The sequence below is a fragment of the Anomaloglossus baeobatrachus genome, chromosome 4 (assembly GCF_048569485.1).
Source record: "Anomaloglossus baeobatrachus isolate aAnoBae1 chromosome 4, aAnoBae1.hap1, whole genome shotgun sequence".
Lineage (NCBI taxonomy): Eukaryota > Metazoa > Chordata > Amphibia > Anura > Aromobatidae > Anomaloglossus > Anomaloglossus baeobatrachus.
This window is the reverse complement of record NC_134356.1, coordinates 41,635,319-41,662,973: the sequence shown is the minus strand read 5'-3', so window position 1 is coordinate 41,662,973 and position 27,655 is coordinate 41,635,319. Positions and strand designations below refer to the sequence as shown.

Genomic DNA, 27,655 nt, shown 5'->3' with positions numbered 1-27,655 from the left:
TGGGGAGACCTCCAAATTGATCACCAGACAAGGTGAAGCTGTCAGCTGTGGTTTGCAGGCTACAGCTGTCTGCTTTACCCTAGCTGGCTATCAAAAATAGGGGGGACCCCACGTCGTTTATTTTAATTATTAATTTTTTGGGGGGCTAAATACAAGGCTAGGCACCCTTTAGTGCCACATGAAAGGCACTAAAGGGCGCCAGCTTAGAATATGCAGGGGGTGGGACGTTATATTTGTTTGACATCTATCCATTCATCCATTGTAGCATTTTAGGCTGTGCGCCCACAATCGGGATTTGCAGCGTTTTGGGCGCAGAGTGTTTTCCCTGCGTCCATAACGCTGCGTTGTGCAGTAGAAGCACAGTGGAAGGATTTTTAGAAATTCCGTGCCCACTGTGCTTCTTTTCTCCGCAGCATACACTGACCTGTGGCGCAGCTTCCCGAGCCTCAGCATGTCAATTTATGCTGCGGAGACAAGAGTGTTCTCTACAGGTAGCATAGAGCTCCACAGTGGCCTGAACCCAAATCGTGGACATGGGCAGCTGCGTTCTCCCGTGGACAACACTCACATCTCTGCAGGAGGCTGACACTGTGTACTAGATGCCGTGTCGCTGGATCATGGCCACAGAGCCTAAAAGTGAGACATTTGTTGCTACAGCAACATTTTTGTGAAGTACCTGTGGATTCAAAATGCTTACTATACTCCTGAATAAAATCCAGTTTCCAAAATGGAGTCACTTGTGGGGGGTTTCTAATGCATAGGTACCCAAGGGGCCCTGCAAATGTGACATGGTGCCCGCAATTTATCTCAACTTTTCCAGAATTCAAATGGTGCTCCCTCCATTCCAAGCCCTCCCATTTATCCAAACAGAGGTTTTTGGCCACATGTAGGGTATCCCTGTGCTCATAAGACATTGGATAACAACCTGTTGGGTCCACGGTTTGTTGTTGTCTCTTGAAAAAGTGAGAAATTTGATGCTGAAGCAACATTTTTGTGAAAAAAATGAAAATTTTCAATATGGCAACCTAAGCTTATCAAATTCTGTGAAGTATTCGTGGATTCAAACTGCTCACTATACACCTAGATAAAAGCCTTGAGGTGTCTTGTTTCCAGAATGGAGTCACTTGTGTGGGACCTCCACTGTTTAGGCACCTTAGGGGCTTTCCAAATGCAACCTGGCGTCCGCTAATGATTCCAGCCAATTTTGCAGTCAAATAGCACTCCTTCCCTTCCGAGCCCTGCTGTGCACCCAAACAGTTGATTTCCACCAGATATAAGGTATCGCCAAACTCAGGAGAAATTGCACAATAAATGTTATGCTGAATTTTTTCCTTTTACTCTTGTAAAAAAAAAAGCTACCTGGTTGAAATAACAATTTTGTGGTAAAATGTTATTTTTTTTTTTTCATGGCTCAACGTTATAAAATTCTGTGAAGCACCTGGGGGTTCAGGGTACTCACCAAACATCTAGATAAATTCCTTGAGGGGCCTAGTTTCCAAAATGGGGTCACTTGTGCGGGGTTTCTGCTGTTTAGGTACCTTAGGGGTCCTCCAAATGTGACATGGTGCCCGCAATCTTTTTCAGCCAAATTTCCTTTCCAAAATTCAAATATTGCTCCTTTCGTTCCAAGCCCTCCCATTTGTCCAAACAAAGGTTTCAGACCACATGTGAGGTATCACCGTGCTCATACAAAAGTGGTTAACAAACCTTGAGGTCAACTTTTTGGAATTACCTCTTGAAAAAGTGAGAAAATTTGATGCTAAAGCAACATTTTTGAGAAAATTATTAAAATTTTCAATATGACAACGTAACGTTAACAAAATCTGTGAAGTACCTGTGGATCTAAAATGCTCACTATACCCCTAGATAGAAGCCTTGAGGGGTCTAGTTTCCAAAATGGTGTCACTTGTAAGGGATTTCTTCTGTTTAGGTACCTTAGCGGACCTGTAAATGCAACATGGTGCCTGCAATCTATTTCAGCCAAATTTGCTTTCCAAAATTCAAATATTGCTCCTTCTGTTCCGAGCCCTCCCATTTGTCCAAACAGAGGTTTCTGACCACATGTGGGGTATCGGCGCACTCATAAGAAAGTGGGGAACAAGTTTTGGGGTCCATTTTGTTGTGTTATTTCTTCTAAAAGTGAATAAATTTGGGTTAGAGCAACATTTTTAGGTAAAATTTAATTTTTGCTTTTTTTCATTCCACACTGCTTTTGTTCATGTGAAGCACCTGAAGGGTTAATAAACTTCTTGAATGTGGTTTTGAGTACTTTGGGGGGTGCAGTTTTTATAATGGTGTCACTTTTGGGTATTTTCTGTAATCTAGGCCTATTGAAGTCACTTCAAATGTGATGTGGTCCCTAAAAAAATGGTTTTGTAAATTTTGATGTAAAAATGAGAAATCGCTGATAAACTTTGAACCCCTCTAACTTCCTAACAAAAAAAAATGTTGTTTCCAAAATTGTGCTGATGTAAAGTAGACATGTGGGAAATGTTATTTATTAACTATTTTGTGTCACAGAAATTTCTGGTTTAACGGTATAAAAATTCAAAAGTTGAAAATTGCAAAATTTTCAAAATTTTTGCCAATATTCAATTTTTTTCATAAATAAACGCAAAAAATATTGTCCTAAATTTGGTACTAACATGAAGTCCAATATGTGACGAAAAAACAGTCTCAGAATCACCGGGATCCGTTGAAGCGTTCCAGAGTTATAACCTCATGAAGTGACACTGGTCAGAATTGCAAAATTTGGTCTGGTCATTAAGGTGAAAATTAGCTCCGTCACTAAAGGGTTAAAAAGCTTCGCTCATCACTCATATGTTGTCATGTAGAAGAGACCTGATCCTATGCATAGAATTATTCTTTCTGTATCCTAATCCTAATGCCCATGTCCCATCAGCCTTTCCTTTAGACATGATAATGGGAAAAAAAAATCTTTTTTTTTTAGTTTTTGTGAGTAGATTCCACCGAACAATAATATAACAACTCAATTTTCTACTTTGAGCAAAAATTGCAGTATTATTATTGTAGTTTGGCGCGGTGTCTCAGCACTATTATCCCGCCTTGGGTAAAACCAGCTTTCAGTGTGAATTTATTGTCCTACCATACCCATTTTCAGGCGACCTTCCCATGATGAGAGGCAGGGAATCCTTTTATTCGGTAATATAACAATGTCACCTTCATATGGATTTCTGATCAAATTACAGGCCGGTCTGTCCTCTTATCCTGCGCTGCGTCTTATCTGTGATATCAGACATTTGCTTTTCCGTTTGAACAAATCTGTGACAGATTCTTGGTGTATGATAAAACAGGAATGAATAAAAATATTGTATTGGGGATGCTATATCGTTTAATTACAGAGAGAAATCGGAATTATAATACTACCATATGGTTTCAATGTAATACTACCGTACTAAGGTCTAATTAATACTGCCATATAATAGGAAGGATCCAGGGTAAATATATTGTATTAAACCCCTCGGCTAATTTCACTACTAATACAGTGAAAAATCTGCATTATATCACTACCATAAGGTCCAAAATATAAACTATCATAATACAGTCCAAATATTACTGCCATATAGTAAGAAAGGCCTTGGGTAAAAATATTGTACAAAGTCCCCTATTTCATTTCATTACAAAAAAAGAGAGGACTTTGTCGCTGTACAGGAAGGGAGGGCGGGTCTTTATCTCTACAGGAAATTAAAACAGGTCATTGTCTCTACAGGAAGTGGGGCAAGTAATTGTCTCTAAAGGAAGTAGGGCAGGTCATTGTCTGTACAGGAAGTGGAGCAGGTCATTGTCTGTACAGGAAGGGGAGCAGGTCATTGTCTGTACAGGAAGTGGGGCAGGTCATTGTCTGTACAGGAAGTGGAGCAGGTCATTGTCTCTACAGGAAGTGGAGCAGGTCATTGTCTCTACAGGAAGTGTGGCAGGTCATTGTCTGTACAGAAAGTGGAGCAGGTCATTGTCTCTACAGGAAGTGGGGCAGGTCATTGTGTCTACAGGAAGTTGGGCAGGTCATTGTCTCTACAGGAAGTGAGGCATGTCATTGTCTCTACAGGAAGTGGAGCAGGTCATTGTACAGGAAGTGGAGCAGGTCATTGTCTTTACAGGAAGTGGAGAAGGTCATTGTCTCTACAGGAAGTGGGGCAGGTCATTGTCTCTACAGGAAGTTAAGACAGGTCATTGTCTCTATAGGAAGTGGGGCAGGTCATTGTCTCTACAGGAAGTGGGGCAGGTCATTGTCTCTACAGGAAGTGGGGCAGGTCATTGTGTCTACAGGAAGTTGGGCAGGTCATTGTCTCTACAGGAAGTGGAGCAGGTCATTGTCTGTACAGGAAGTGGAGGAGGTCATTGTCTCTACAGGAAGTGGAGCAGGTCATTGTCTCTACAGGAAGTGTGGCAGGTCATTGTCTGTACAGAAAGTGGAGCAGGTCATTGTTTCTACAGAAAGTAGGGCAGGTCATTGTCTGTACAGGAAGTGGAGCAGGTCATTGTCTGTACAGGAAGTGGGGAAGGTCATTATCTCTACAGGAAGTGGGGAAAGTCATTGTCTCTACAGGAAGTGGGGCAGGTCATTGTCTGTACAGGAAGTGGGGCAGGTCATTGTCTCTACAGGAAGTGGGGCATGTCATTGTCTGTACAGGAAGTGGGGCAGGTCATTGTCTCTACAGGAAGTGGGGCAGGTCATTGTCTCTACAGGAAGTGGGGCAGGTCATTGTCTCTATAGGAAGTGGGACAGGTCTTTTCTCTCTACAGGAAGAGGAGACGTGTCTTTTTCCCTCTGCAGGAAGCAAGAGATTTTATTGTCTCCCAACAGGAAGTTCTTTTTCTGTACAGGAAGTGGGGCAGGTCTATGTCTCTGTTCAGGAACTTAAGAGAGGTCATTGGAAGTGGGGTGAGTCTTTTTCCTTCTACAGGAAGTGGGGGCAGGTCATTTTCTCTGCAGGAAGCGTGAACATTTTTTTTCTCTGAGCAGGATGTTAAGACAAGTCTTTTTCTGTACAGGAAGTAGGGCTGGTCTTTTTTTCTCTGTAGGAAGTCGGAGCGGGTTTTAGCTCTCAACAGGAAGTGGGGGCTGGTTTTGTCTCGCTAGGGTAAGTTAAGACAAGTCTATGTCTCTCTACAGGAAGTAGGGGAGGTCTTTGTCTCTACAGGAAGTGGGGCGAGTCTTTCTCTCTACAGGAAGTGGGGCGGGTCTTTGTCTCTACGGGAAGTGGGGCAAGTCTTTCTCTCTACAGGAAGTGGGGCGGGTCTTTGTCTCTCTACAGGAAGCAAGAGTGGGTTTTGGCACACAACAGGAAGTGAGGGTGGGTCTTTGTCTCTTTATAGGAAGTTGGCAGGTCTTTTCACTACAGAAAGTGGGGCGAGTCTTTGTCTTTACAGGAAGTGGGGCAAGTCTTTGTCGCTACAGGAAGTGGGCAAGTCTTTGTCTCTACAGGAAGTGGGGTGAGTCTGTCTCTACAGGAAGTGGGGCAGGTATTTGTCTCTACAGGAAGTGAGGCGGGTCTTTATCTCTACAGGAAGTGGAGTGGATCTTTGTCTCTATAGGAACTTAAGACTAGTCTTTGTCTTTCTCCAGCAGGTGGGGCTTGTCTTCCTCTCTTTGCTGTTCAGCTTGTATACAGGCAGTACAGAGAGGTGGCCTTTCAATTCCGGCCAAGCACAGATAAGGGCATATTGAGAAATGACAGAAGTCCCAGTATCATCAGTGCTGGCAGAATGCTACTGAATAGGAAATGAACACACAAAAAGTGTATAACAAGTTACAGAGTACAGGGATTGGGGCAATCCAGAACATATGTATCTGCTATGTACACCAAAAGCAGTTTTAACGTCTTGTGGAGGGACATGACCATGGTTTAGGAGTCCGGGAAATTCGGGACGGTTGGCAACTATGCAATACAGCGTAAAAATGGGAGAACAGGGCCAGTACTTAAGAACGGGAAGCATAGCGTCCCCCAGACAAATCTTATCTGCTGATCTAGTCCTAGAATTAGGCGTAGTCATAGTTCATGACGTACAATGTTTCTCTAAAATGTAATTTCCATTTCACTGGAGGCAAATAGAGGCAGAATGTCAATCATTGAAAAATATGTGTAATATCCTGGGTGACGTCTCCGATTCCAGAAGAGACCTCCATTCTATAAGCTAATTAATGACATAACTCATGTCTGCAATGTAAAACACACGATGAAAGCTGCTTGTGAAGATTCGCAGATGGCAGATAGGGAAAAAAAACAAACACAAACACGAAAATCTGCTCCTAATGATGTTATTTTCTCCAAAATTCAAACTTTTTCTTGTTACGTGACTTACAACATATTCATCTTATTTTAAAGGGAAGTATATTTAGGTTTTTCTGTGTCTTTCTATATTAATTGGATATCTGTCATGGGTGTGCCTCGCTCTGGGGGGACCTCTGGCGAGTTTGGGACCAGAAGGTCACAGCACCTCATTGTGCGCAGGTCTGTATTTCCTTTATTTTGGTGCTGTAGGGGTTAAGGACTATTCCCTATCTGGCTATCCTTTGGATCCCTAATGTCAGGTGCAGCTCTTTGTGATCACTCCCCATCACTATAAATAGTCACGTGTCTTACCATCTGATGTCGGTTATAGACTCTCACCATTGTTGCACTGATCAATTTGGAAGGAGCCTGTCTCTGGAAGAAACTGAAGTTTTGTGACAATTGCAGCTGTGGTGTTAGCTGCATTGGAGTTGCTTGGAGTGTTTTCCTATTTGGGTCAATTTCCCCCTGTCTGTCTCCCTACCTCTGTGTTATTGCAGTGGTGAGACTAGTGCTCTTGACATGCTTCTCACTAGCCAGGGTGAGTTCAGGGCAAGCGAGGGCCTAGGCATGTGACGGGGTGCATCTCAGGTGTAGCTCTTGTGATCTCTTCCCTTCACTATAAATAGTGACGTGTCTTAACATCTGATGCCAGTTATAGTATCTCATCATTCTTAGGCTGACCACTTTGGAAGGAGACTGTCACTGGAAAGAGCTGAAGTTTCGTGATAACTGCAACTGTGGTGTTAGCTGCATTGGAGGAGTATGGAGTGTTTTTTTTTTTTGTTTGGGGTCTATTTTCCCCTGTCTTTCTCTTTATCCCTTTGTTGTATTATTGCAGTGGGTAGACTAGTGTTGTCACTGGCCTTCTTACTAGCCAGGATGAGTTCAGGACAAGTCAAGGCCTAGGCACGTGATTGGCGACGAGGGGAAGGACTCGTATAGGGACATTAGGGAGCGCAATGATCAGACTCAGGTGAGTTCAGGAGGTGACCCCACTGCCCTCTCCCTTGCACCAGGGCCCACCGTTGTATCTCCTTCCTGTAGTGGCCTTTTTGCTGCGGTGCTCGTCGGGGCAAAACCACATCATTTTTACATATGGACTCTATGAAATGTTTTTTAATGTCAATATATCGTACCAAATTCTGAAAGAGCTCAATAAGCCCTGGGGCCATATCTTTCAATTACTTCACATCTGGCATGAGTGTGACATGGTCTGATGTGATCTTTGGGCTTTCGGGGATCAGAAGGTCGCAGCGTATTTTGGATCGCAGATCCGCTTTGGTGCCCACTTGCCATTTACCCGGAGTTGAAGCACATTTCATTTCACCTGGCACTGAAGGGGTTAAGGTTAATTTCTATCCTGCAGTGATCTAACAGGTACTTGTAACCTCAGCTGCCGGCACTCCCTTCTATAAATATCCACTCATCACGCCTCCCTATGCCGGCTACAGCTCAAATCTATGCTGACCTTTTTGAAAGAGCTTGGCAGTGCATAGCTGTGGTGTCTTTTGTATTGCAGCTGCAAAGCTCCTTATTGAATAAACCTAGAAGTGCTTGCTGTTGTGTCGTACTACAACTGTTTGTCTTACCTATCGCGTGTTGTCTTATTTGTATTATTTGGCTTTTGATGGCATGTCAGGGTGAGTTTAGGGTCAATGAGGGCCTAGGCAGGTGATCGACGCCTGGAGAGAAGGACCCATCTAGGGATGGTAGGGAGTGCAGGGTTCAGCTTCAGATGAGTGCTAGAAGGTGACCACACTCCCCTCTCCCTAGCGTGAGGGCCCGCTTTGTATTGTTCTGCTGGTGTACCGTGTGTGTTGTGTCGAGATACAGAGAGACGGATAGAGAGAGACAGAGAGAGAGAGAAACAGAGAGAGACAGACAGACAGAAATAGAGAGACAGTGAAACAGAGAGACAGACAGAGATACAGAGAGAGATGGATAGAGAGACAGACAGAGAGATGAATAGAAAAAGTGACAGAGAGAGAGACAGAGACACAGACAGAGAGACAGAGACACAGACAGAGAGAGACAGAGACACAGACAAACAGAGACACAGACAGAGAGACAAACAGAGAGACAGACAGAGAGAGGGATGAATAGACAAAGTGACAGACAGAGAGACAGAGACACAGACAGAGAGACAGAGACACAGACAGAGAGACAGAGACACAGACAGAGACACAGAGAGACAAACAGAGAGACAGACAGAGAGAGGGTGAATACACAAAGTGACAGAGACACAGAGAGACAAACAGAGAGACAGACAGAGAGCGGGATGAGTAGACAAAGTGACAGATAGAGAGACACAGACAGAGAGACAGAGACACAGACAGAGAGACAAACAGAGACACAGACAGAGAGAGATGGATAGACAGAGACACAGACAGAGAGACAGAGACACAGACAGAGAGAGATGGATAGACAGAGACACAGACAGAGAGACAGAGACACAGACAGAGAGAGATGGATAGACAGAGACACAGACAGAGAGACAGAGACACAGACAGAGACACAGAGAGACAAACAGAGAGACAGAGAGAGAGGGTGAATACACAAAGTGACAGAGATACAGAGAGACAAACAGAGAGAGGGATGAATAGACAAAGTGACAGATAGAGAGACAGAGACACAGACAGAGACACAGACAGAGAGAGATGGATACACAGAGAGACAGAGACATAGATAGAGAGACAGAGACACAGACAGAGAGAGATGGATTGACAGAGAGACAGTGATGGAGATGGAGAGAGACACTTACAATCCCGGGCAACGCCGGGTACTACAGCTAGTGTATATATAATTTTCCAAGAAAATAACTTTAACTGTGAATTAAATATGGGGGTCCAGTCTCAGACACCAGGAGGCATGAACAGAATGGCATAAAGTTGGATTTTTCATGTCCATTATTATACAATCTTTTTGGAGCAATTAATAAAATGCCGCACAAAGAAAAGTGAGAGCGTTGTGCAGGAAAACCAATCAAGTCGCAGCTTTCTCAAGCTGCCTTAGAAAAGCTGCAGTTTGATTGGCTGTTACAGACACCACCCATGTTTGTGTTTATAATTATTACGAAAAAGTATTTCTTTTTCTTTTTTTATTGGCGCTCGTGTTTCTCCACTTCTTAGAATTTCTCGGGAGCAGTCGCTGTCACTGCGGGATGCGGTTGGTTGTGGCATAAGCACTTATTTTATTTTTTTTTTCATTCCTCTTAAATCTGTGGTTTATTTTGGAAAGTGCTGAGGTTTGTCCGGGTTACTCTTAAATGTGCACAGATGTAAGAGAACACAAGAGAAAAAAATAAGACGTTGGAGACGTGCCCAGACGGATTTATCTTGTGCTCTGTACTGTGACAGACGTTACCCCGCACCATCCCACCCCTGTCACTGCCGAGGGGGGGAATATTTGGGATGGATTTTTAACTTAGTTTGTTCAGTCTGTTCAGTATATGGACCGATAGGACTCTATACAGTGGCATAACTAGAGTTTGATGGGCCCTGATTCCAAAATCGGACCCGGCCCCTACCGCTTGTACGGGCCCTTGTAGCTTTCTAAATCCTATAAAGACATGCAAGTTGCCCTGCCCCCCATTATATAGCAATGTTTTAATGTACTCCATCCTGGACTCCTTCCTGGTAAATATACCCCCTATTCTGGTAAATATGTCCCCCATCCTTTTGCCCATCTTGGCATGTATATGTCCCCATCCTGGCATATAGTTCCTTATCCTGTGCCCCTTCATGTTATATATGTTGCCATCCTAGGGCCCTGTCCGGTATACATGTCCCCATCCTGGTATATATGTCCCCATTCTGGTATCTTTGTCCCGATCCTGGGCTACTCCTGGTAGATATGGCCCCAGCCTGGTAAATATGTTCCCATCCTGGTATATATACCCTTATCCTGGGCTCCTTCCTGATATATGTCCAAATCCTGATACACATGTCCTTATACTGGGCCTCTTACTAGTATATATGTCCCCATCCTGGTAAATATGTCCCCTTCCAGTATATATGTCCACAACCTGACCTGATCCTGCTAATTATATCTGCATCCTGGCCCCCTTCCTAGCATATATATCTTCCATTCTGGTATATTTGTCCCCATCCAGATATATTTGTCCCCATCCTGGGATACTCCTGGTAGATATGGCCCAGTTTGGTAAATATGTTCCCATCCTGGAATATATATATATATATATATATATTTATCCTGGGCTCCTTCCTGATATATATGTCCAAATCCTGATACACATGTCCTTATACTGGGCCTCTTACTAGTATATAAGTCCCCATTCTAGGCCCCATCCTGTTAAATATGTCCCCTTCCAGTATATATGTCCACAACCTGGCCCAATCCTGGTATTTATATCTGCATCCTGGCCCCCTTCCTAGCATATATCTCTCCCATCCTGGTATATTTGTCCCCATCCTGGGATACTCCTGGTAGATATGGCCCAGTTTGGTAAATATGTTCCCATCCTGGTATATATATCCTTATCCTGGGCTCCTTCCTGTTATATATGTCCAAATCCTGATACACATGTCCTTATACTGGTCCTCTTACTAGTATATATGTTCCCATTCTAGGCCCCATCCTGTTAAATATGTCCCCTTCCAGTATATATGTCCACAACCTGGCCCAATCCTGGTATTTATGTCCTCATTCTGGCCCCCTTCCTAGCATATATATCTCCCATCCTGATATATATCTCCCCATCCTGGTATATTTGTCCCCATCCTGGGCTATTCCTGGTAGATATGGCCCAGTTTGGTAAATATGTTCCCATCCTGGTATATATATCCTTATCCTGGGCTCCTTCCTGATATATATATATATATATATATATATATATATATATATATGTCTAAATCCTGATACACATGTCCTTATACTGGGCCACTTACTAGTATATATGTCCCTATTCTAGGCCCCATCCTGTTAAATATGTTCCCTTCCAGTATATATGTCCACAACCTAGCCCGATCCTGGTATTTATATCTGCATCCTGGCCCCCTTCCTAGCATATATCTCTCCCATCCTGGTATATTTGTCCCCATCCTGGGATACTCCTGGTAGATGTGGCCCAGTTTGGTATTTACCAAATGTCCAAATCCTGATACACATGTTCTTATACTGGGCCTCTTACTAGTATATATGTCCCTATTCTAGGCCCCATCCTGTTAAATATGTCCCCTCCCAGTATATATGTCCACAACCTGGCCCCATTCTTTGTATTTATGTCCTCATCCTGGGCCCCTCCTCATATATATGGCCCCATCCTGGTAGATATGTCCACTTCCTGGTATATATGTCCTTATCCTAGGCTCCTTTCTGATATATATGTCCAAATCCTGATACACATGTCCTTATACTGGGCCTCTTACTAGTATATATGTCCCCATTCTAGGCCCCATCCTGTTAAATATGCCCCCTTCCAGTATATATGTCCACAACCTGGCCCAATCCTGGTATTTATGTCCTCATCCTGGGCCCCTCCTCATATATATAACCCCATCCTGGTAGATATGTCCACTTCCTGGTATATATGTCCCCATCCAAGGCCCTTCCTGGTATATATAGCCCCATCCTAAATTCCTCCTGGTATATATGGCCCCATCTTGGTAAATATGTCCCCGTCCTGGTAAATATGCAGCACAACAAGAACATGCAGCACAACAGGAGCGTACAGAACATGCAGGACCAATCTTGAAAATCGTTTTTCTACGCCTTATTTATCCATGACAATCCTGTTTATCGGCCGTTCCTGTCAGGTGCCCAAACCTCAGAGATACGGAGTGAATTGCGGGGAGATACGGCAAGTGAATAGCTACTTGAGTTGAAGTAGGTGTTTCCTGACCTTGTGACAAAGCCGCATTCTCCGCAGTACGGCGGCTGTTGGCAAGTTGGATCCGAGACAGCTGAAGATAATGTGTCCTTTATTTTATAATGTCACTATTGTATTATTAAACTGGTCTCCTACAATCAGCCATTTCTCTGACACGGACTCTTCCTGTTCTTTAATTTCTAAAAATACTGACAGCCGGGCTAGTAGCATTCACCAGTTTTAGATTCGGTACGAGCCTTGACCGATTCATTCGGGTTCGGCTTACCGAACACTTTGCTTAGAAGTCGGGAATGTTCGGAGAGTGTTCGTTTGCAGAAAGCTTACTCACAGCCATGTTAAGTATTGGCATGTCTGTGATTGGCCAGGGAAATCACTGTAAAAAAATGGAAACAAAAGGGTTAAAGTACAACATACATACCGAGTCTGACCGCGGCTGTATCTGCTCCTGTGGCTATACTTCCTGGTCCGCTGATTAGCCCTCATACATATTCACTGCTTTCCCTGCCCACTGGCGTCTCTGATTGGCCGCAGTCAGACCCTGCCCCCAGACAGTGTATGTGATTGGTTGGAATCACAGCCCCTGTATGCGTGTCTATATCATGGCATAAAATAAATAAAGAAATTGACGTAGAGTCCCCCGATCTATTGATACCAGCACAGATAAAGCCCATAGCTACAGGCTGCAGCCCCCAGCTGTGTGCTTTTGTTGGCTGTGTATCAAAATAGAAGGAACTGTATGCAGCTTTTTTATTATTAATATTATTATTATTTAAATAATTTTAAAAAACAGTGTGCGGTCCCCCCCAATTTTGATACCCAGCCAAGATAAAGTCCGACAGCTGGGGGGCTGGTATTCTCAGGCTGGGGAGACCCATGCTTATTGGAACCCCTGCAGCCTAAAAATAGCAGCCTGCAGCCACCCAAAATAGTCACATCCATTAGATTTGACAATTCTTGTACTTAACCCATCTCTTACGATTGCCCTGGTGCAGTGGCAATTGGGAAATAAAGGGTTAATAACATCTCACAGCTGCCACTAAGCTCTAGATTAGTAATGGGAGGTGTCTAATAAACCCCCCATTACTAATCTTTAAGTGAAAGAAATAAAGAAAAACACAGAAAAAATCCTATATTTGAAATAAAAGACATAAAACAACCTCTTTCACCAATTTATTAACCCCCAAAAGACCCAGGTCCGACGTAATCCTCATGAGGTCCCACGACCATTTCAGCTTTGGTACATTTCAAGCGATGAGAAGTGACATCACTCAGATTACTTGCGGTCACAGCTGGAGGTTTACATGGTCCTCGGCCTGTGCCTGCAGGTAACCTGACCTCAGATGACCTCAATGAACTCAGTGACCTCACCTCAGCTCTGTAATGGGTGTACTGTAGCTCTCTCTGTAATGGATACACTATGGTTCTCTCTACAATGGATGCACCGTGGCTCTCTGTTATGGGTGCACCGTGGCTCTCTCAGATTGTTGCAAAGAATGAATGAGGGTGTGCAGAGGATTTAAGGAAGACTCACCCAGGCAGTAATGACAAATACAGTGGGGGAAAAAAAACGTCATTAGTCAGCCCCCAATTGTGCACATTCTCCCCCTTATAAAGATGAGATTTGCCTGTAATTGACATCATGGGTGATCACAACTATGAGAGACAAAACGAGAAAACAAATCCAGAAAATCACTGCTTCTGATTTGGGAATTTTTTTTGTGCAAATTATGGTGGAAAATATGTTTTTGGTCAATAACAAAAGTTCATCTCAATATTTTGTTATATATCCTTTGTTGGCAATGACAGAGGTTAAACGTGTTCTGTAAGTCTGCACAAGGTTGGCACACACTGTTGGTGGTATGTTGGCCCATTCCTCCATGCAGATCTCCTCTAGAGCAGTGATGTTTTGGGCCTGTCGCTGGGCAACATGAACTTTCAACTCCCTCCAAAGGTTTTCTATGGGGTTGAGATCTGGAGACTGGCTAGGCCACTCTAGGATCTTCATATGCTTCTTACGAAGCCACTCCTTCGTTGCCCTGGTGGTGTGCTTGGGATCGTTATCATGTTGAAAGACCCAGCCACGTTTCATCTTCAATGCCCTGGCTGATGGAAGGAGGTTTGCACTCAAGATCTCACGATACATGGCCCCATTCATTATTTCATGTACACAGATCAGTCATCCTGATTCCTTTGCAGAGAAACAGCCCCAAAGCATGATGTCACCCCCATGCTTCACAGTAGGTATGGTGTTCTTTGGATGCAACCCAGCATTCTGTCTACTCCAAACACTACGAGTTGTTTTTCTACCAAGCAGTTCTACTTTCGTTTCATCAGACCATATGACATTCTCCCAATACTTTTCTGCATAATCCAGTTGCTCTCTAGCAAACTTCAGATAGGTCGGGACATGTACTGGTTTAAGCAGGGGGAAACGTCTGGCACTGCAGTATCTGGGTCTTGGCGGCGTAGTGTGTTACTTATGGTAGCCTTTGTTTTGATGGTCCCAGCTCTATCCAGGTCATTCACTAGGTCCCCCCGTGTGGTTCTGGGATTTTTGCTCACCATTCTTGTGATCATTTTGACCCCATGGGGAGAGATCTTACATAAAGTCCCAGATCAAGGGAGATTATCAGTGGTCTTGTATGTCTTCCTTTTTCTTATTATTGCTCCCACAGTTGATTTCATCACACCAAGCTGCTTGCCTATAGCAGATTCAGGCTTCCCAAGCTGGTGCAGGGCTACAATTTTGTTTCTGGTGTCCTTCAAGAGCTCTTTAGTCTTCACCATAGTGGAGTTTGGAGTGTGACTGAGGTTGTGGACAGGTCTTTTATACTGATAACAAGTTCAAATAGGAGCCATTACTATAGGTATTGAGTGGAGGACAGAGGAGCCTCTTAAAGAAGAAGTTACAGGTCTGTGAGAGCCAGAAATCTTGCATGTTTTTAGGTGACCAAATACTTATTTTCCACCATAATTTGCAAATTAAATCTTGCCAAATCAGACGCAGTGATTTCCTGGATTTGTTTTGTACTTTTGTCTCTCATAGTTGTGGTCACTTATGATGTCAATTACAGGCCGACCTCATCATTTTAAGTGGGAGAACTTGCACAATTGGGGGCTGGTGATTAAATTTTTTCCCCACTGCATCAGGGTCGTCATAAAACCATTACTAAATATATAGAGCAGAAAATATGAGAATTGCCCTGCACCACCAGGTTTACCTTGCAGGATGGTCTCACAGGTAAGTAGGAAAAGACTTAGGCTCCATGTGTTCACAGCTCAGGAGTGCTCGTCCAAACAAACAGACAGAAGTCCAGAGAAAGTCCGATGAAGACGTAGAAGAAAAGGATTGCACAATCCAGACGCCAAGTGAAGTTTCTTTATTCCCAAAGGTGCAGCATAAAAAGCAGGACGGGAGCTGAGTGCAGGCTCCCAGTAAGGACGACGACCGTTTCGCGTTGGTGGAAGCGTACACCAACGCGAAACGGCCGTCGTCCTTACTGGGAGCCTGCACTCAGCTCCTGTCTCGCTTTTTATGCTGCACCTTTGGGAATAAAGAAACTTCACTTGGCGTCTGGATTGTGCAGTCCTTTTCTTCTACGTCTTCATCGGACTTTCACTAAATATATAGACGCCCCTCCATCCATTTCTCACAGTGCCTTTGTCCCTCTTGACAAGGTCATATATGTCCCGGTGAGATCTTCCTGGTCAGCCATGCCGCCCATTATATAATCCGCTCGTCTGTGTAATATATATGTGGCTCCTGAATATTTCAGCAAGGTTGCCTTGAAGGTGTCGTTAAGTGATCTGAAATATACATCAGTGATGGCGAGAACATTGGTTTTTCTGGGCAGGAAAATAAAGTGATGGCGGGTTAAGCACAATAGAGCTGTTTAGTATTGACTGGAGTAATTCAATCAGTGTCTCTACTTCTCGCCAGTAATGAAGGACAAGGTTGTAATAAATATTTAGCGGTTATTTCATTAGAAAAGCTCATAGATCTTAAGAAAATTCTCTAGATTAGTGCAGAAGGAAAAATGATATATATTTTTAATATACTTTGTATTCCTAATTTTTTTTTGCTGTCAAGAGACTGAACAAAACTTCCGGTACTAACAGCTGATTGTCGATAGATTCATGATCTGTGGCAATCACGTGATTGCTAATTTTTTAGACACCGCTTTAAAGCAGCAATTATCACCACATAAAATGTGGCCTTTTTTTCTCCTATTTTATTCCTTCTGCTCCCCTTGAGTAAGCCGCTTTTATTTTTTTTCAAATCCGCCATACGGTTCCAGAGATATGGGCCTTTTTATAACCTTTACATGGGGGCGTGGCTTATGTGATTCCTCGGGGGCGTGTCTTTAGGCTGCTCAGCATAATTATTACATAATTAATACAGATCAACTTGCATTTTTGTTAATCCCATCCTGAGATCGGCACCCATCTGTGATGGCGTCATGATTTAATTCAGTCAGATATGGGTTTACTAGGTATCACTTTCAAACACATTGTTGTATACATATTTTGTCAGCTGGTCAAAAATGGTCAATTTTTCTCTTATTTTAGTTCCACTTTTACCCTGAGTTTTCCAGGTTTTTGTTTTTTTTTTTAAATCCACCATACTATTCTAGATATATGGGCCTTTTCAGTTAGAGATAGTGGCTTACAGGATCCTCGGGGGCGTGTCTTTAGACTGGCAAAGACCATTAAAGATTAACATTAAATAAAAAGGCCCATATCTCTGGAACCGTACGGTTGATTTTAAAAAGACAAAAATGAGAACGTTCTGGGGAGCCACAGGAATAAAATAATGGCAAATATTTGCCCATTTTGACCTGGTAACAGGTCCTCTTTAAGTCAGGTTTCACACTCCTCCAACATTTAAACAGCACCCTTATATTTGTTTTAGCAGTCCAATGAGCGATCCTAGTCAGTGATGGACAGTAATCTTGTTTTTATTTAATTATTATGACCGCCCACTGGACTAGAATAGAAGGGAAGTAGGGATTTAAATGAATAAAACACAAGTGATACTGAATTTGTCCAATCTGCTTGGTATTGCTGTGAACGTTTGTCTTAAAAGTAACTACACTTTTGTGTATAATTTCATTTTTTTACAGGTAGTGTTTTATTTATTTTTGTGTAATATACTTCATTACTTTAATTGGCTTCATTCTCTTTCAAACACCCTTTTTTAGTGTTAATTCACCCACTTTGTGCTCCTTTAGAAGCTACTTTTGACTGCTGCTCGACAAAATCTGTACACTGATTAAACAATCAGAGTACGGGAACTCTCCTGTTTGAGTTTGGGGGTGGAAGGTTGATGAATAAAGTGGCTCAGACAGGGAAAGTCCTGTACTTTGATTGTTACTATGTAGTGTACAGATATTGATATTTATGAGCAGCAGTTGAAAGCAGCTTCTGTAAAACAATTAGAGTATGGGAACTCTCCTGTTTGAGTTTGGGGGTGGAAGGATGATGAACAAAGTGACCCAGACAGGGAAAGTACCGTACTTTGATTGTTAGTATGTAGTCTACAGATACTGATATTTCGGAGCAGCAGTTGAAAGCAGCTTCTATTAAACAATTAGAGTACGGGAACTCTCCTGTTTGAGTTTGGGGGTGGAAGGTTGATGAACAAAGTGGCTCAGACATGGAAAGCCCCTTACTTAGATTGTTAGTATGTAGTGTACAGATACTGATATATCTGAGCAGCAGTTGAAAGCAGCTTCTATTAAACAATTAGAGTACGGGAACTCTCCTGTTTGAGTGGGTGAAGGGTTGAGGAACAAAGACGCTCAGACAGGGAATTTCTCGTATTTTGATTTTTTGTATTTAGTGTACAGCTATTGATATTTCCGAGCAGCAGTTAAAAACAGCTTCTAAAGGCATTAAAACTGCACTGCAGCTTATTATTTTGGAAAAAAATAGAAAAAAGAAGGTATTGAAGTATTTTTGAAAAATAAAAGAATCATAATTTTGTAATACCTAGAAGGTAATTAAAATATAAAATGTTAAACCTCTTTAAGTTGCCTTAAGACCACAGGGAAATGTTACTTAAAGAAGAGCTGAAACCAGTTCCAAAGTGGCCAGTGTTCGATCCTATGTTACCCCTAAGTATTCTGCATTTTGTTTTTTTAAAATCCGCTGTAAGGTTCCAGAGATATGGGCCTTTTTGTTTACTGGTAATCTTTATGGTCTTTACAAAAGGGGTGTGGCAGAGCATTCCAAAGACACGCCCCCGAGGATCTTGCAAGCCACTATCACTAAATAAAAAGGCCCATATCTCTGGAACCGTATGGTAGATTTAAAAAAAGACAAAACTGGACAACTCAGGGAAAAAGTGGAAATATAATAAGAGAAAAACTGACCATTTTTGACCTGGTGACAATACATGTATACAACAATTTGTTTGAAAGTGATACTTACTAAAGCCGTATCTGCACTGAATTAAGTCCTGACGTCATCACACGCGGCTGCCGATCTCAGGAGGGGATTAACAAAAATGCAAGTAGTAATATCATATAGTACAAGCCACAAAGCAAAGCCTATTGGGAACATGTGCATTGAGTTACAGTACTGAGTATACAGCGCACACTGTGCACAGGTCATCAGGCATCTTGTCAGCTGGAAATGTCCCAGGATGCATTGCAGTATGGGAACGCTGCCAACCACAAGAGGGGCGCCAGCTGAGATCAATTACCTTATCACATCTGAAGAAGGATTTAGTGGATGGGAGAATAAAATCAGGAATGTAACGCTGACCGATCTGGCGTCTTTTTTTTTTTCTCCTCCTAACAGGCCGTTCCTGATGCTGCCACCTCTAATGGAATGGATCCGCGTTGCTGTAGCTCATGCCGGATACCGCCGCAGCTTCTCCGTAGATAGTGATGATGTGCGACAAGCCGCCCGTCTTCTTCTTCCAGGGGTGGATTGTGAACCACGGCAGTTAAAGTAAGTACACCTATACAAATCGCAAATCCAATATATAACAGTGGTATCTCCTTACTGTAGCTTTTGGGCTTTACCGAACATCCTTTGACATAATTTGCGGCTCTGATACAAGAAAATACATATGTTATATAGTTGATCAATAGTCTATGGGGACCCCTCATTATATGGGAGGGTATCCACTAAGGGGGGTGACTTCAAAGGTGCCCACCGCCACCTCTGAAGGGTGAGCTTTGCAGCAGTGCCTTGGACTTGACTTTAATAAGTAAAGAAATCCTTTGTCTGAGCTGAATCATGTAGAAGCCACATTCAGAAGGCACATTCATCTACAGATGGCCCAGGGCCTATAAAAATCGCAAATCCAAGAGTTTGCAATTCCCACCAATGTATAACAGTGGTATTTCCTTACTGTAGCTTTTGGGCTTTACCGTACATCCTTTGACATGATTCACGGATCTGTTAAAAGAAAATATATATATATTATATAGTTGAGCAAAAAGATATGCCACATCAATAGTCTACGGCCACTCCTCATTATATGGTAGAGTATCCACTAGGGGGTGTCTTCAAAAGTGCCCACTGCCACCTCTGAGGGGTGAGCTTTTCAGCAGTGCCTTGAACTGACTTTAATAAGCAAAGAAATCCTTTGTCTGAGTTGAGTCACGTAGAAGCCATTGGCACATAATGAATGATCTACATGGCACATTTAGCTAATGATGGCCCTGGGCCTATACAAATCGCAATTCACACCAATATATAACAGTGGTATTTCCTTACTGTAGCTTTTGGGCTTTACTGTACATCCTTTGACATGATTTGCAGCTCTGATACAAGAAAATACATATATAGTTGAGCAAAACGATTTCCCACATCAATAGTCTATGGCCACGCCTCATTATATGGGATGGCATTCACTAAGGGGGATGACTTCAAAAGTGCCCACCGCTACCTCTGAAGGGTGAGCTTTGCAGCAGTGCTTTGGACTTGACTTTAATAAGTAAAGAAATCCTTTGTCTGAGCTAAATCATGTAGAAGCCACATTCAGAAGGCATATGCATCTACAGATGGTCCAGGGCCTATACAAATCACAAATCCAAGAGTTTGCACTTCACACCAATATATAACAGTGGTATTTCCTTACTGTACCTTTTGGGCTTTACCGTGCATCCTTTGACATGATTTACGGATCTGATACAATAGAATATATATATATATTATATAGTTGAGCAAAAAGATGTGCCACATCATTAATCTATGGACACCCCTCATTATATGGGAGGGTATCCACTAAGCGGGGTGACTTCAAAAGTGCCCACCGCCACCTCTGAGTGGTGAGCTTTGCAGCAGTGCCTTGGACGTGACTTTAATAAGTAAAGAAATCTTTTGTCTGAGCTGAATCATGTAGAAGCCACATTCAGAAGGCATATTCAGCCACAGACGGCTCAAGGCCTATACAAATTGCAAATCCAAGAGCTTGCACTTCACACCAATATATAACAGTGGTATTTCCTTACTGTAGCTTTTGGGCTTTACTGTACATACTTTCACATGATTTGTGGCTCTGATACAAGAAAATATATATTATATAGTTGAGCAAAAAGATTTGCTAAAATCAATAGTCTTTGGACACCCCTCATATGGGAGGGTATTCACTAAGGGGGGTGACTTCAAAAGGACCCACCGCTACCTCTGAAGGGTGAGCTTTGCAGCAGTGCCTTGGACTTGACTTTAATAAGTATAGAAATTCTTTGTCTGAGCTGAATCATGTAGAAGCCACATTCAGAAGGCACAGTCAGCCACAAACGGCTCAAGGCCTATACAAATCGCAAATTCAAGAGTCTGCACTTCACACCAATATATAACAGTGGTATTTCCTTACTGTAGCTTTTGGGCTTTACTGTACATCCTTTGACTTTATTTGCGGCTCTGATACAAGAAACTACATATGTTACATAGTATATCAAAAAGATTTGTCACATCAATAGTCTATGACCACCCCTCATTATATGGGAGGATATTTACTAAGGGGGGTGACTTCAAAAGTGCCCACCGCTACCTCTGAAGGGTGAGCTTTGCAGTAGTGCTTTGGACTTGACTTTAATAAGTAAAGAAATCCTTTGTCTGATTTGAATCATGTAGAAGCCACATTCAGAAGGCATATTCAGCCACAGATGGCTCAAGGCCTATACAAATCGCAAATCCAAGAGTCTGCACTTCACACCAATATATAACAGTGGTATTTCCTTACTGTAGCTTTTGGGCTTTACTGTACATCCTTTGACATGATTTGCGGCTCTGATACAAGAAAATACATATGTTTTTATAGTTGAGCAAAACAAAAAGATTTGACACATCAATAGTCTATGGCCACCCCTCATTATATGGTAGAGTATCCACTAGGGGGTGTCTTCAAAAGTGACCACCACCACCCCTGAGGAGTGAGCTTTTCAGCAGTGACTTGAACTGACTTTAATAAGCAAAGAAATCTTTAGTCTGAGTTGAGTCACATAGAAGCCGTTGGTACATAATGAATGATTTACATGTCACATTCAGCTACAGATGGCCCTAGGCCTATACAAATCGCAATTCACACCAATATATAACAGTGGTATTTCCTTACTGTAGCTTTTGGGCTTTACCGTACATCCTTTGACATAATTTGCAGCTCTGATACAAGAAAATACATATGTTATTATAGTTGAGCAAAAAGATTTCCCACATTAATAGTCTATGGCCACCCCTCATTATATGGGAGGATATCCACTAGGGGGTGTCTTCAAAAGTGCCTACCGCCACCTCTGAGGGGTGAGCTTTGCAGCAGTGCCTTGGACTTGACTTTAATAAGCAAAGAAATCCTTGGAGCTGAATCATGTAGAAGCCGTTGGTATATAATGAATGATCTACATGGCACATTCAGCTGCAGCCGGCCCAGGGCGGGGAATTATGTATATGTGCCGTATGTGCCGAGATAAAAATGAGCCTGTCACCCCACTCCTCTATAAGCTGGGGCTCCCAGAGGGTAAAATCCAGTAGACGGAAGATGGCTTTAGATACGCTGAGCGCAGGGTCACATCATTAATCAAACAGAGAAAAAAAGAGTATAAATATAATATAGTTTCAGCTTTTCTTAGAACTTTGCATTTTGTCATTCCTCTGCTACTCCTCCTGGAAATCCATGCGTTAATTAAAAACTGTGTGTTACCATTACCCTTGTGTTTCCAATTGTAGAGCATACTTTCATAAATGGTTTCATTGTGTCAATCCTCCGTTATTCCTCCTGGAAATATATGAATCAATGTACACAAAGGCATTATCTTTACCCATGTAGTACTGCAGGAGCTTCTTTGTGTTATTAAATTGTGTCATTCCTCTGTTATTCCTCCTGGAAATATATGAATAAATTAACACATTTTCATTACCATGTCCAATATAATAATAATAATAATAATAATAATAATAATAATAATAATAATAATGCTGGAGCTTCTTTTGTTAGAACATTACAAGGTATTGTTCCTTTGTTACACCTCCTGGAAGTATGTGAATAAATTAACAAATCTGCATTTCCATTTCCTATGTAATAATAATAATAATAATAATAATAATAATAATAATAATAATAATAGAATGTCTTTTGTTACATTAAAAGGCATTGTTCCTCTGTTATCCCTCCTGGAAATATATGAATAAATTAACAACGCTGCGTTACTGTGTCCGATGTAATAATAATAATAATGCAGGAGCTTCTTTTCTTAGAACATTACAAGGTATTGTTCCTCTGTTATTCCTCCTGGAAATATGTGAATAAATTTACAACTCAGCATTACCATTTCCAATGTAATAATAATATTAATGCTGGAGCTTCCTTTGTTAGAGCATTACAATGTATTGTTCCTCTGTTATTCCTCCTGGAAATATTTTAATAAATTACCCACTGGGCATTATTACTCCCCATGTAATAACAATTCTAAAACATATATATTTTTTAGAACTTTGCACCCTTCCTTTATTTTCTTTCTGGAAATTCATGAAGATTGCCATTTCCAAACTGATAATAATTCTGCAGCATCTTTTCTTAAAAAATGGCTTTGTGCCACTCCTCTGTTATTCCTCCTGGAAATATTTGAATTAGTGCTATCTGGGCATTATCATTCCTCTTAGAGGAATTTCACAATTTGGAACTTTTGCATTGTGTCATTCCTCTATTACTCCTCCTGGAAATGTAATGTTAAAAGAATTCTAAAGCATCTTTTCTTCAAAAATTTGCTTTACATTCCTCTGTTGTTCATCCCAGAAATCTATGAATAAATTAACATTAGCCATATAATACTTGAATATCTTTTCTAAAATTGTTATATTGTAATATCCCTCTTTTATTCCTCTTGGAAATCTATGAATAAATTACCATTAGCCATATAACACTAAAGCATATTTTCTTAAAATGTTATTTTGTGTTATCCCTGTTTTATTCCTCCTGGAAATATATGAATAAATTAACTACTGGGTGTTAGAACTCCATATGTAATAAAAAAAAATTGGAACTTTTCTTACAATGTTACAAAGTGTTGTTGCTCTGTTGTTCATCCTGGAAATATTTAAGTTACCAACTTACCACTTCCCATGTAAACAGAATTCAAAGTTTGGACTTTGCCATCCCTCTTTTATCCTCCTTTTAATATGTGGAGATTACCAATCTCAATGTAATAAAAATTCCACAGTATCTTTGTGCCATTCCTCTGTTATTCATCCTGGAAATATATAAATAAATGAATACCCGAATGTTACATGATGACATTTCTTGGTATTCCTCTTGGAAATATTTGACCTGCTCATTGTCATTAATCTAAGAGGAAAACTCTATTATTCCTCCTGGAAATGAATGAAAAAACTGGGTTTTTCCATTACCCTTGATTTTGCGATTCCTCTGTTATTTTTCCTGGAAATATATATAAGTACCCATATAATACCAATACTGAAGCATTGTTCCTCTGTTATTCCTCCTGGTAATGTATGAATAAAATGCCATCGGGGTATAACCATTCCTCATGTTATTTAGAACTTCTTCTCTTGTTATCTTTTTGGAAATATATGAATGAATTGACAAGGAGGGATAACCATTCCTCATATAATAACAATTCTGGAACATCTTTTATTAGAACTGAGCTGGTCCTCTGTTATTCCTCTTGGAAATCTATGCATAAATTAACAACCATGTACTTACAATTCTTGGACATCTTTTCTTAGATCATTACATAGTACCGTTCCTCAGTTACTCCTCCTGGAATTATATGACGGTTATATTTCCTTTTGTGGCTTCTACAGTATCTATAGCATAACATCGCTGCTCTCTTATGTGGTAAAGGGGCCTACGGACCCCCAAGTATCAGAGCTTGAGGGGGCCACTGCTTTCCCTGTAACCTTGAGCAGGAACATAACCATTATAACCAGTATATCTGTCTCTGTTCCCTCCAGGGCTGACGACTGTTTTTGCGCATCTCGCAAACTGGACGCGGTAGCCACAGAGGCGAAGTTTAAGCAGGACCTTGGGTTTAGGATGCTGAACTGTGGCAGGACCGACCTGGTGAAGCAAGCAGTGACTCTACTGGGCCCGGAAGGGATCAACAGCATGAGCGAACAAGTGAGTAGGGCGCCACCTCCTGGATGCAAGTGGTAGGACATGTCCTAAACAGGCTTTTTTTTCTCTTTAAATTTAGTTAAATGCTGTAAGAATGAGCTCACTGACAGATTCTCAGTTAACTCATTTTGCAGCCAGCAATAATCAGTAAAGCATAGAGGCTATGGAAAGCAAATGGAGAAAAAAAATACATGCATTTAAGTCTATTTTTAATGTACCTACATGCAGGTATTTGGGGTTAAAATCATTTTTTCAATTGGATTTCATTAAAAATTTTGCACCATTTGGCTTTTATAGGCTCTTTTCTTCCTTTACTGTCAACTTTGATGTGGTTGGTGGTCATAAATCAGGCCAGAGGAGCTCAGAAAAGAGTGACAAATGCTTCCATTAGACTGTAAGAAGGAGCTCACTGACAGATTCTCAGTTAACTCATCTAAAAAAAAGTGCAGCATAGAGGTTATTGAGTGCAAACAGTGCAAAATTTATAATGAAACCCAATTACTTAAATGATTTTTAGCCAAAAGTCTAAACATTTAAGTACATTTTTAATTTTCTTAAATGCATGTATTTGGGGTTAAAAATCATTTTTAAATTGTATTTCATTAAAAATTTAGCACCATATGGCTTTTACAGGCTCTTTCTTTCCGCACACTCAACTTTGATGTGGTCATAAATCAGCTCAGAAAAGAGTGACAAATGTTTCCATTGGACTGTAGGAGTGAGCTCACTGACAGATTCTCAGTTAACTCATCTCAAAAACCAGAGCAGAACAGAAGCTATAGGGTGCAAACGGTGCAAAATTTATAATGAGACCCAATTGCATTTATTTAAATCTTTTTTTATGTACTTAAATGCATTTATTTGGCATTAAAATAATTTTTAAATTTTATTTTATTACAAATTTCGCACTATATGGCTTTTATAGGCTTTATTTCCTTGCACATTCAACTTTGATGTGGTCATAAATCAGCTCAGAAAAGAGTGACACATGCTTCCATCGAACTGTAAGAATGAGCTCACTGACAGATTCTCAGTTAACTCATTCTGCAACCCGCAATAAGTAGTGAAGTATAGAGGCTATAGAAGGAAAACGGTGCAAAACATATAATGAGACCCAATTACTAAAATGAGTTGTAGCGAAAAATACATGCATTTAAGTACATTTTTAATGTTCCTAAATGCACGTATATATGGCGTTAAAAATCATTGTTTCAATTGGATTTCATTACAAATTTGGCACCATTTGGCTTTTACAGGCTTTGTTTCCCTGCACATACAACTTTGATGTGGTCATAAATCAGCTCAGAAAAGAATGCTTCCATTGGACTATACGAATGAGCTCACTGACAGTTCTCAGTTAACTCATCTCAAACACCAGTGCAGCATAGAGGCTATAGAGTGCAAATGGTGGAAAATGTATAATGAAAGCCGCTTACTAAAATGAGTTTTAGCCAAAAATCTATGCATTTAAGTAAAAATGTCGCACCATTTGGCTTTTACAGGCTCTTTGTTTCCCTGCACATTCAACTTTGATGTGGTCAATGGTCAAAAATTAGCTCAGAGGAGCTCAGAAAAGAGTGACAAATGTTTCCATCGAACTGTAAGAACGAGCTCACTGGTAGAGTCTCAGTTAACTCATCTCAAAAATCAGTGAAGCAAAGAGGCTATAGAATGCAAACGGTGCAAAATTTATAATGCAACCCAATTGCTAAGATATGTTTTTGCCAAAAAATACATTAATTGGATTTTATTAAAAGAAATTCCACCATTTGGCTTTTACATGCTCTTTGTTTCCCTGCACATTCAACTTTGATGTGGTCAGTGGTCATAAATCAGATCAGAGGAGCTCAGAAAAGAGTAACAAATGCTTCTATTGGACTGTAAGAATGAGCTCACTGATAGATTCTCAGTTAACTCATCTTAAAAATCAGTGCGCTATAGCGTAAAAACGGTGCAAAATTTGTAATGAGACCCAATTACTAAAATATTTTTTTGCTAAAAAATACATTAACGTACATATTTAATGTAGCTTAATGCATATATTTAGCTTTAAATATCTTTTTCTTTTTAATTGTATTTCATTTAAAAAATTGCACTATTTGGCTTTTACAGGCTCTTTGTTTCCCTGCATATTCAACTTTGATGTGGTGATAAATCAGCTCAGAAAAGAGTGACACTTTGCCTCAAGGGGACTGTAAGAACGAGCTCACTGACAGATTCTTAGTTAACTCATTCTGCAGCCAGAAAAAAAATCAGTGAAGCATAGAGAATGTAGAAGGCAAACGGTGCAGCATTTATAATGAGACCCAATTACTAAAATGCTTTTTAGCCAAAAATCCATGCATTTAAGTAAAAATTTTGCCCCATTTGGCTTTTTTCAGGCTCTTTTTGTTTCCCTACACATTCAACTTTGATGTGGTCATAAATTAGCTTAGAAAAGAGTGACAAATGCTTCTATTAGACTGTAAGAATGAGCTCACTGACAGATTCTCAGTTAGCTCATGTAAAAAAAAAAAAAAAATCAGTGCAGAGACTATAGAGTGCAATCGGTGCAAAATGTATAGTGAGACCCAATTACTAAAATGTTTCTTAGCCAAAAATACATGCATTTAAGTGAAAAACCCCCTAATAATGTATGCTATAATACAGGGGTCTTCTGTTATGAGCCCCTCGGGCGCTAGGATCTGGGGTGCATGATTTATCTGATAATGTTAGCGTTATATTAATGGGTGTCGTTTCTTCCGCTTTCCAGGGGATGACCCCTCTAATGTACGCCTGCGTCAGGGGAGATGAAGCCATGGTGCAGATGCTCCTGGACGCGGGCGCCGAGCTCAACGTTGAGGTAAGTAAATCCCATGTAAATGTCGTGATCCATTTTCAAATATTTTCACAATTGCGCCAAGTTTAAACAATATGTGACCC

General features: G+C 41.1%; 1 protein-coding gene across 3 annotated transcripts in view; it reads left to right on the top strand.

The window, feature by feature from the left end:
• The window catches only part of ABTB3 (ankyrin repeat and BTB domain containing 3), a 290,533-nt gene that overhangs the window by 211,372 nt on the left and 51,506 nt on the right, over positions 1 to 27,655 (top strand). For all 3 annotated transcript variants that reach the window (XR_012752998.1, XM_075344271.1, XM_075344270.1), the window contains 3 exons: positions 18,949 to 19,101; positions 24,571 to 24,736; positions 27,486 to 27,575. Coding sequence is in view for 2 of the 3 variants with exons in the window: in XM_075344271.1 (XP_075200386.1) it covers positions 18,949 to 19,101; positions 24,571 to 24,736; positions 27,486 to 27,575 (409 nt within the window). In the remaining variant the exon portion in view is untranslated. The remainder of the gene's footprint in view (positions 1 to 18,948; positions 19,102 to 24,570; positions 24,737 to 27,485; positions 27,576 to 27,655) is intronic.